This window comes from Corylus avellana, chromosome ca1 (genome assembly GCF_901000735.1).
Source record: "Corylus avellana chromosome ca1, CavTom2PMs-1.0".
Lineage (NCBI taxonomy): Eukaryota > Viridiplantae > Streptophyta > Magnoliopsida > Fagales > Betulaceae > Corylus > Corylus avellana.
In genome coordinates this window covers 34,567,861-34,578,641 of record NC_081541.1, presented here as the reverse complement: position 1 = coordinate 34,578,641, position 10,781 = coordinate 34,567,861, and the positions used below count along the sequence as shown (strand labels likewise).

At 37.8% G+C, this 10,781-nt stretch overlaps 1 protein-coding gene across 4 annotated transcripts; it reads left to right on the top strand.

Annotated features, from left to right (window-relative positions):
* The first annotated feature begins 1,208 nt into the window (after positions 1 to 1,208).
* LOC132164642 (uncharacterized) lies at positions 1,209 to 10,190 on the top strand. 4 transcript variants are annotated; one of them, XM_059575200.1, is made up of 8 exons: positions 1,209 to 1,290; positions 1,425 to 1,554; positions 1,653 to 1,748; positions 3,017 to 3,104; positions 7,915 to 7,999; positions 8,158 to 8,221; positions 8,317 to 8,406; positions 9,935 to 10,190. In XM_059575200.1, the coding sequence occupies exons 2-8, from the start codon at positions 1,444 to 1,446 to the stop codon at positions 10,004 to 10,006; spliced, it is 606 nt and encodes a 201-aa protein (XP_059431183.1). In that variant the 5' UTR covers positions 1,209 to 1,290; positions 1,425 to 1,443; the 3' UTR covers positions 10,007 to 10,190. The 4 variants fall into 4 exon arrangements, with proteins under 4 accessions (XP_059431183.1, XP_059431177.1, XP_059431191.1 ...); XM_059575194.1 differs by having other exon boundaries at positions 1,211 to 1,290; positions 1,435 to 1,554; XM_059575208.1 differs by lacking the exon at positions 9,935 to 10,190 and adding an exon at positions 8,485 to 9,307 and having other exon boundaries at positions 1,212 to 1,290; positions 1,406 to 1,554.
* Positions 10,191 to 10,781: the final 591 nt, after the last annotated feature.

The window sequence follows — 10,781 nt, the reverse complement described above, 5'->3', positions numbered from 1 at the left end:
TTCCATTTTTGCCCGGGGGCGGTTGGGGTGTATTCAAGTAATTAATAGTTTACAAACATTAATATAATCAAGTAAGAGTATGTATTTAACACCACAATCATGCTATATTGATATGAAAAGGGTTTAAAGGTTAAAATTTGCCAACTTCTTCAAAATTCTGGGTGAAAACATGTGTTTTTAACAAAATAAATAAATAAATAACACTGTATATACTTTGTACAACGATTTTCAAAAGAGCAATGTCATATACTATATCATTCACTCTCAAGTAAGAAAGTTTCATCACTAACTAGTCTGACCGATCAGGCTTCTGTGCTGTAGTTTTTAGCGCAGATCGATGCTGTTAAAAAATAGAGGGCTCAAATTTAATCAAGCCCCTTTTAATTAAACGTGGTCGTTTTCTTTTTTGAAGCTAACGTTTCTTATGGTTTGAGGAAGGGGATGCACTTCTCTTCCTTTCAAGCTAAAATGGATCTGAAAGAGAGAAAAAAAAAAAAGAAGCTAAAATGGATCTGAAGATAAAAAAAAAAAAAAAAAGGCTAAAATGGATTTGGTTTTCAACCCCTTCAAACCACCACCCGTCATGACCATCATCGAAAACCAGAAGAAGCCCTCTCGGATCACTGCAATAGCTGTGGAGCTTCACGAAATTTGGGTGATCAATGGAGGATATGACCAAGATTTCGTTGCAAAAGGACTTGGCGGAGAAGGCTCAGCCGGCGGCTGCGTGGTGGACCTGACGGTGGTGGTGGTTGATTGCGACGATTCGGCCGTCGAAGAGCAAACCCAGGTACGAATAAAATTCCAAGCTGTTTTGGGTTGCTTGATGAAGCCATGGAGGGAAGTAGCGGCTCTGGAAGTTTAGAAAGAATATGATTTGCTTTTTTTGGGTCAGAGGAATTGAAGCCAGATACTCCTTTCAAGCTTTGCACCTTACTTTCTTCAGCTTCGTCGACTCAAGTTGGAGCCACAGCCATGGAAGGAACACGAGTGCAGCTCCCTTCCACCTTAAACGGCGTTAAAGAAAAAAAAAAAAAAAAAAACCATAAGAAACGTTAGCTTCGGAAAAGAAAACGACTACGTTTAATTAAAAGGGGCCTGATTAAATCTGAGCCCTCTATTTTAACAGCATCTGCACAGAAGCCGGATCCAGTCTGACCTGGATCAGCCCCCAATCCATTTAAAACGGTGACGTGGCTTTTTGGATTCTAATCTGCGCCGAATCCCTCAAACACAGTCCTTCCTCTCTGCGCCGCCCGTGATCACCGTTTTCCGGCCACGAAATCTCAAGTAAGCCTCTCACTATTCACATGTAACAAAGAAACAACGTGGGTTTTGCTTAAAGTTTTATTCTTTTTGTATATAACATGAGAGATGCTATATAGTACTTCTTCATTGGTTTCAGTTTGGATTATAAAAAAAAGGTTTTTGAAGGAGGCCCAGATGTTCTACCTTAGCCGATTGGAGCACACCTTTCGCGTGCCACCAAGTCTCCTTAGCCTTCCCTGCGAGGAAGTTGTCAAAGGAGAGCTTGAAAAACTTTTCCTAGACAAGGTTTGCTCTATGGTTTTCTCAATACACTCTTCTTTTTACTGTGATCAATCAACCATTGTTGACATCATCTGAAAGGCTCTATTATTGTTGTGTTGAAGGTTATTGCAAAATTGGGTCTTTGTGTCTCCGTCTATGATATCCGCTCCATTAAAGGTGGCTTTATCTTTCCCAGTGATGGCGCTCCGACCTATACGGTATGCTTGATGAATACTATACCTTCTTATACTTTGAAACTCAAATCTTTATTCGATTCCCATGAATCTTAGGCTCGATTCTCGTAAATGGGACTCTTAGGGGGGGTTTTGGGAAATCACTGGTTTAGTTCTGGTCTAAACTGAACCTGAAAAAAAAAAAAAAATCGATTTTCAATTGGTTTTGAACTAGTTTGGGATAGTTTATACCTTGTCTAAACTCAGTTTGAAACTTACTTTTGTTTGCATTTATATATTTTAATTTGCAATTAGCATTGTGATTGTGGTTGTTTTTTTTTTTTTTTTTTTTTTTTTTTCCAATATGTTCCCTAGGAAATCACTCTGCAAGGTCAATTAGCATTTTTGTACCGCCTTCTCATTTATTGTTTGGCATTCTCGTATATGACTTTGATTAGATTTTGACAAGAATTTTAACAAATATTGTAAAGCCAATTTCAATTGCTCTGATTCCATGGCCACACACATGCACGAAGAGGGGTGGGTAATGGGTAGGGCATGCGAGCTGTATGTGCAAGACCCATATATTTGGTTTGTAGTGTATTCAATATCGTTATGGAAATCAGTTTATCAGTTTTAAGGAGGTAATGTTGAAGGTAGTAGTGTATTCAATATATTCGACCTAGGTTTTTCTCTTTTATATTTCCTTTGTACTTGGGTTGCTCATTTTGCGCTCTTTAATAAATTGCATTTACTTATAAAAAAAAATGTGGAAAGTAGTATCTCTAGTAGGTTGCTGATTGAGGCAAAAGATTCTTGATATGGTCCTTTATGGAATGAAACTTTAGATTTGACTATATCTTGTATTGTTTCTCATAGTCTTAGTAGGAACAATAGTGTTTTGGTAATATTTGTTTGTAGTTCTGATTTGTTTATATATATTTTTGGAATAAGTTTTGGTTTGGAATTGTAATTTTGGTTTCACTTTTGTTAGATAGGGTAAATATAGTTTTCTTGATTCGTGCAAAGCTTTTGCTAATTGGATGTTTAGATTTCACTTTATAGTTGAACGAGTCATTTGTGTTTCTGATAGAATTTGAATTAGCTTGTTTGTTTTCCTTAGCGCCTTTTTTTCCCCTCTCTCTAGTGTATCAGTGGCTATGGTGGTTTTTTTATTATGTACAAGTGGATTTGGTGTCCAATTATTTTATAAGCCACAATTTTTATCTATTTACTTAGAATCGGAATCCCTACATTTGAAGTTACTAATCAGAAAACAATTTTGTCCTTTTTTTTTCTTCATATTTTTGCAGGTGGTGTTCAGACTGATTATGTTTCGTCCATTTGAGGGAGAGATTATTGCTGCAAAACTTAAAGAATCTAATTCTACGGGTTTACGCTGTATGTCTTGCACATCTTTACTTATTTAACTCTAATGCGACTAGTGCTTCTGCATATAATTTTTTATTATTTTTGTAACCCTTCTTTTCCTGTTTACAAGTATTACTACTTTATTCATCACAGATGTGCCACTTGTATGCATGTGCTCCTCTTTTGGGCTTGTTTCTGAGCGTGGGGCTAAAATTGCATTTTGCGGTTTCATCGTGGCATGGTTACTATTTATTCTTGTTAAGTAGCTTGGTTACTAGTTAACATGATGATTTGAATCACCTTGTCTTGGATCATTGGTAAGGGATCGATAGGTTAATCTGGGAGTCATTTCTTTTTAAGTATGAATTTGAGGAGGATAGCTGGGGAGCAATCTCTATTTTCAATGAGTAACCTTGTATCTCATTTGATGCATTATACTCGGCTGAATGCTCCTTTCTGATTGTTTCATGGGTATCATGGTAGTTATAACTGGCAATGGGAATGGTGGCAGTTGTAACTAGTCGCAGTAGGACTAATCCTTGCCTTGGTTGATAGTTTACTTTATTCATATGGGGCTTCATCAATTTGCCTTCCTAGCAGGCTCAAGATTTTTTGGCCTATTAAGAATACTTGTCCACTTATTAAGGTGTGCACCCTAGTTCATAAGAGAATCCTATTTTTGAAGGAAAGTTTTTCCACCCCCTAGATCTCGATTATTAGATGATAAGTGGTAACAATGAGGAGGATATATACTCAATTGCATGAACATCTATGACTTTTAAGAGTAGTCCTGTTGGCGAAGATAAGATGATCCCGATCATTTGCATTATTATATTTTTCTCTAGCTATTTTGGTTCAGCTGCATAAGTCCTCTTCTTTCACTTTAATCTCATGGGAGCCTTCTTCATTTCTTATTTATGAGGGTGAAACTATAGGCCATTCTCTCTTTTTTTTTTTTTTTTTTGATAAGTAATAACCAATTTTATTGAAAGCATAAAGGCGCCTCAAAGTACACTGGGAGTATACAATAGGATCACCTAACTAGAAAGGGAAAAACGAATAAGAAAATCATCGTAACTAATCGACACCGGGAAGACATACGCCACAGTCCAAAGGTATAGAGTATGAAAGCAATAGGATAATAAGTCTTCCAAGGAACCCTCCAAATCCTCAAAACATCTATTATTTCTCTCATTCCATAGACACAAAAAAAAAAAAAGTAGGCACCATCTTCCAAACCGCAGCACTCCCCCTCCTTCCCAAAGACCATCAACAGGCGAGCAAATCAGAAACCCGTCTCGGCATCACCCAAGACAACCCAAACCGACCAAAAAAGGCGCACCACAAAGCATAGGCTACCTCGCAATGAAGAAGGTGATCCACCGTCTCCTCATCCCTCTTGCACATCCAACACCTGTTTGTCACAATCACATGCCGCTTCCTTAGGTTGTCTAGGGTCAGAATTTTTCCCAAAGCCGCTGCTTGCCCTCAATGGAGCTTGTGTACGCCACACACTCTTCCAAGGGAATTGCCTCTCTTCAGAACAAGCCAAGGAAGCATAAAGAAGTTTGACCTTGAACTGGCCTCTTTTGGAGGAGATCCACCACAACCTATCTTCACATCCTCGTCTCACTCGGGCAGAATGCAGCACCTGGAAAAAAGAGGCAAATACATCCACCTCCCAATCATGAGCCCCTCTAGAAAAACTAACATTCCACTGATTAAAGCTACCCCTCACCTCCAAATGAGCCGCAACTGAAGCGTTCTTCGCACATACAATACTGAATAGACTAGGGAAAGCTGTCTTAAGAGCTGTAGAATCGAACCCTAGTCCCTTCCCCCACCTCAATACGCGTAAAGTCTTGGAAAGTGTCCCATTCTTTCCTAATATTCTTCCATAACCCTACCCCAAAAGTACCTCCAAGCTCCATAGAGCACCACCCACCCCATAAGCTTCCAAACTTCGCATCCACCACAACCCTCTACCAAGCATCTCTTTCCGATCCATAACGCCACGACCATTTTCCTAGCAGTGCGTGATTGAGGACCACTAAGTTTCTAATACCCAACCCGCCTTCCTTAATTGGAGTGCACACCTTCGACCACTTCACCAGGTAGTATTTGAACTCTTCGCCTAGCCCACCCCATAAGAAATTACGCTATAACTTCTCAATACGCTTGGCAACGCTAACCGGAATAGGGAAAAGAGACAGATAATAAGTAGGCAAGTTAGCAAGAGTGCTCTTGATAAGCATGACCCTGCCACCCTTTGACAAATGCAACCTTTTCCAACCGGCCAACCGACGTTCTATCTTTTTGATAACTTCATCCCAAATATGCTTAGCCTTATAAGGAGCCCCCAACGGCATACCAAGGTACTTAATAGGCAACCCCACACCCTAGAATGCCTACTAACATGCCCACTTGCTCCGCATTTCCTACTGGAATCAACACCTACTTAGCCAAATTGACCTTCAGACTGGAAGCAGCTTCAAATAATAAAAATAGACTCCGCAAATAGCGAACTTGGGTGGGCATAGCATTGCAAAAAATCAAGGTATCATCAGCAAATAGAAGGTGAGAAACCACAGTGTTACCAACCTTGAAACCATCTAACAACCCCCCGTTAACCGCCGCCGAAATCATCCTGCTCAAGGCTTCCATCACAAAAACAAATAACAGAGGAGACAGGGGGTCCCCTTGTCTCAATCCCTTGGAACTGCTAAAAAAAACCATTAGGAGAACCATTGACTAGGATTGAGAATCGCATCGAAGAAATGCAATGTTTTATCCAAGAGCACCAAATCCCCCCAAAACCACACCTCCTCAGCATATAAAACAAGAAATCGCAATTCACATGGTCATAAGCTTTTTCTAGATCCATTTGCAAATAACCCCTGGCTCCCTTGATCTCAACCAACTATCAAGGCATTCATTAGAAATCAAGATAGGATCTAGAATTTGCCTACCCTTAATAAAAGCACTTTGCGACTGAGATATAATCTTATCCAAAACTACCTTCAATCTATTTGCTAATACCTTGGCTATGATTTTATAGATGCCTCCCACAAGGCTAATCGGCCTGAAGTCTTTAAGATTGATAGCGCCGGGAACACAAAAAGGCTATTCTCTCCTGCTCTTTTCACAGAAGATGAAGACATCGATGAGTAATTTAATTGACATTCAGAAGTTCTTTATGTAAAAAGTAGTTGGTTGTTGATTCCCAGACTTAGATATTAGATCTCAACCATATGAGCCCAAATTAATTTAATTAGATACAGGTTGCTGAATTAAGGCAGGAGATCTTTAAGATGGCTCGAGAACTCTCTGATTTGTTAGTTAAGAAACCACTGCTTGTTTTGGTTGGCTGGTCTTAGCACTAAAAAGTTTTAGCAAATGGTGGAACTACTGATGCATGGGGCAAGAAGCTGGTTTTGTTTGATTGTTCTAATTTTATTCAATTTTAGGAGTCGGGAATATTTTTTTAATTTCCATATTTGTTTGTGGGTATGGAATGAAGTTTTAGTGCATTAGGTAGGTCTTATTTTGGCTTTTATTATGTTTTTGGGGTTTTATTAGTTATTTATTTATCAAAAAATTCGAGCCTAGTGGTGAAAGCCTATAAAGTCCAAATCTTTTTAGGGTTAGGCTTTTAAGTTTTATTTGGAGTCTCTTATTAGGGTGAGTTTTTTTTTTTTTTTTTTGAGGGATGAATGAAGTTTCTATTAACAATACAAAGAATACAACACCCTCCAACAGGAATCTGCTAGAACTACTGATGCTAACAAGCATCTTGCTTACAAACAACCAGCCACCAGCCTAGTAATGCTTTGGATTTCTACATGTGAGGCTTGGAGAATATTTTCTTTTTCTTTTAACATCCAACAATTTTTATAAATGATCAGACCTGTTTTTGCTTTGGTTCCTTTCTTTCAAATCCATACTGTACAAACTCTAAATCGCTCAACCATCAAATGACTTCCAAATAACCAAGGACCAAATACCATTCCCAGGTTATTATTCACAGCCCAGCAACAGCCACCCAAATCCTAGGGTTTTCTCTTTGTTTCATTTTCAAATCGTACCCTTCCCTTACACTAACTAGAGAATCCCCCAAGCAATATGTCCTATGGAAGATATTCCCGGAGGAATATCATAAACAGCCTCTCTTACAGTTCCTGCTTCCTGTTCAAATTAATGGGACCAACCTTGTGAAAAGAACTAGATGTCAGGTTTGATTTGAAAGTTGCTTCCTGGTTTGGGACAAAAAATTGGTGTGAATCATGGTGAACACCCTCACATGCCTGAGCTTGGCTTGGTAAATTGTGCGCTACCTCCAGGTTGTTATAAGCCACTGATTTCCTTGATCAGTGATTAATTTCAAACCTGAAGCCAGTTGCATTTCTGGGTTGGTTGTCTTCCTCAATCTCATTCGCAGCATTCATTTTGCTTTGCCTCACCTTAACTAACTCAACTTGCTCACTTCTATGTTTCCTTCATTTTGATCCTTATCTCCTTTACTATCACCAGACTGCGAACACTCAGCTTCCACCCAAATTATGTAATTGATCTCCTTATTATCTACACCTTTTCTAGATTGTGATAAAAGCGGGATACTCTATTTCTATTTTGTTTGGATTGGGGTTCTAATTTACATTCGTCTTTTACATCATCTGGTGCTACCAATGTAGACTTTTTTTCTCATTTGTGAAGCAACTAGCAGTTCTTGGCAAGGATATTCACTCTCTGAATTCTAGTTTGTCAAAATGATCTATCTTTTCTTTTTAGATAATTACATTTTACATAGTGCTGGCATACTGATTGACTCTGTAAATGACAGTATCACTTGGATTTTTCGATGACATTTATATACCGGTCGAACTTTTCCCAATTCCTTCCTCCTTCAAACCTGACCCAAATAAAAAGTAAGCTCCTTTCTTGGTTTCATATTTTTCTCTTTTTTTTCCCCATTCAATGCATCACCAAATCCTGTACAAGTTTTTTTTTTTTCTGTTCATTTTATGGTGCATTTTTAAATCAATATGCTTAATGATGACCTTTCATGCATTTATGGGGACTGCAGGGACAAAGGCACATGGGAATGGGAGTTTGGTGGAGATCCATTTATTGTTGATGGGATTGATGAGGTTCATATAGTTATACTTTTTTTTTGATATGTTAAAGGAATGCTCAACCATCTGAAGTGCAAGCTTTTGCTAACTTTTGGTTTTAAAAATGGCAGATCTTGTTCCGAGTTCGCAGTATAAGTTATCCATCAATTCCACTTGAGCAGCCAGAACAAGCTAAGCCATTTGCTCCGATGAGGATTACTGTAAGTTCATCCCCTCTTTTCATAATTTGACTGGGTGCCCACTTTGTTCTAACTTCCTTTATCTCATACTTTTCTCAGAATGCTGTAACAACCATGAGATATGTGTGTGTGTGTTTATGTCTGTCGGCCTATCAAAATTGATAAAGCATCATCCATTTTTATTCACTTTAGTAATTTTATTTTTTGATCCAATTTTCAAATAGATCTACAAACCTTAAAGGCAAAAATGTTGATTCGGGACAGACAATAATCACAGAAATACACTGTAAAATTAGGGCAAAGTGAGGAGAAAGAAAGCTAAGAGGCGAGATAAAGTAGAGAAAGAAGAAGCTAGAAGGAGCATCCGGCTTCTATGCGGTAGTGAAAACTACCGCATGTCTGCTGTGCAAAGTTTGGATGGCCCAGTTGAAACTAAGGGTTTTTTTTTTTTAACTAAAACTCACGCTGTCTACTTTTTCTCCGTGCAATAAAACAGACCTCTCTCTCTCTCTCCACCCAAAAACTCCCATGGCCACCACTTTGCCACCTGACCGCTCTGCCATAGCAGCTCCATGATTTTACTTTTTCTCATAATTTTATTCCATAAAAGTCTCCCTCCATTGGAGTACAAATCACACTTAGAGAGACTAATGATTAAACCGAGCGAAAGAAGAGAATCAACTTCTCATAATTTTATGCCATAAAAGTCTCCCTCCATTGGAGTACAAATCACACTTAGACATACTCATGATTAAACCCTAGGACAACGTCCATTTATTGACTTGGCTAGTATAATTTAGGGCAACGTCTCTTCATTGACTTACCTAACATAACTTAGGGCAACACCTATTTATTGAATTACAAAATCACCATTGAACCTTAAAAATTAAATACAAATATCCATTAATTAATTAATTAATTAACCCCAAGGGGTTGGCCTAGTCGTTGAGGCATGTGGTCTTAGGGAGTATCACCCCATAGATCTCAAGTTTGAGATTTGCTAGGTACAAACTCTCTCTTGGGGCCACATCCCCTGGTGTAAAAGCCTGCGATTTACCCTGGTCCGTATAAATAAACTTTCGAGGGTGCGGTGCACGGGTTTGAGAGTTACTCTGCAAGGGTGGGTCCAAATGGCTCTGCCTTGTCGACGTTCTCCGATATGAAAAAAAAAAAAATATCAATTAATTAATAGAATCTAAATAAAATTTTTGCCGGTTGCATCAAATGTTTTACATTCTGTATGAATTGACAGAGTCAAATAGAATTGATAGAGTTTCTTTGAGTATTATTGAATGGTAAATAATATCTTACGTACAAAGTAAAAAAGATACGCCCTTTATGTGCAAACAAAACACTAAATTTCATATTTTTAGCATTGTTATTTCGTAACAATAATAAAAAAAAAAAAAAAAATTGATCATTATATGTGAAAATGGATGATACCCGATCAATCTTGTGCATCAAAGCTGATGAGCAGTGTTCCATACTTTGGCAAATGGCAATCATCATCTTTCCAGGAATCTCTCTAATTATGTTCTCTATTTCTCAGGGATCAATTGCTGACGATGGCTTGGGTCCTGTTTCATGGTGGGTTGATGCAAACCCGATCGAAGAACCTTAGGCTGGTGGGCTGTCTTGTCTTAAAAAGCATTTTTTTTTTCTTTCTTTCCTTTTTTTTTGGCAAATAGATGAAATAATGTTCTTCAAGCTTGTAGAGTAATTTCTTGTAGTTATAAAGTAGAAAATAGAAACTATTCTATTCAAGTTATCATTTAATAATTTATTGAAACTTAGTTTTCTCTTTAGTTTTTATTTTTATTTTATTTTTTATTTTTAATGAGAAAGAGAGTGGAATTAAATATGGAGTGTTTGAAAAAAACTATAAGCCAAAAACAGAGCTCTTATTTTCTGTCAAGTAATAGTTTTAGTAAGTCTTGAATGAGCTCCTCAAAAACTTGATGCAAATAAATGAATTTTTGTTCTACATGTCTGAGATACATATTCGAATTTAATTCTCAACTGCACACTCCTTGACGTAGCCGTGAAAGTTACTAGTGGATTTTGGATAGATCACTATTGATGAAATATCGACATTGCAAACTTCTTTCTCTTGGTGTTATTGGTTATAGAATCGATCATTGTTATGAGAGATTTACCCTGCTTTAATGCAAGTATTGAATCTCCCCAACACTTGGACTCCTTGCTCAAGCTAATCATGGTTCATAGATTATCAAAATAAAAAAGAGAACCAAAAACAATTACACTATTATTGGCCATTCCATTGAACCTTGACCTTTCCACATCATTGTTGTGGGAAAAAAAAAAACCCCTCAAACTTCGAAGCAAATATGTTTGTGTGGGATGGGAGCTTTTGATTTAGTTATGTACAATGAAGT

What these genes read in the sequence shown, in the direction of transcription:
- LOC132164642 (XM_059575200.1), top strand. Translation starts at nt 1,444, where the DNA reads ATGTTCTACCTTAGCCGATTGGAGCACACCTTTCGCGTGCCACCAAGT. An exon ending in AAAAACTTTTCCTAGACAAG is followed by an intron (nt 1,555 to 1,652) that starts GTTTGCTCTATG and finishes GTTGTGTTGAAG; the next exon opens with GTTATTGCAAAATTGGGTCT. An exon ending in TAATTCTACGGGTTTACGCT is followed by an intron (nt 3,105 to 7,914) that starts GTATGTCTTGCA and finishes TGTAAATGACAG; the next exon opens with TATCACTTGGATTTTTCGAT.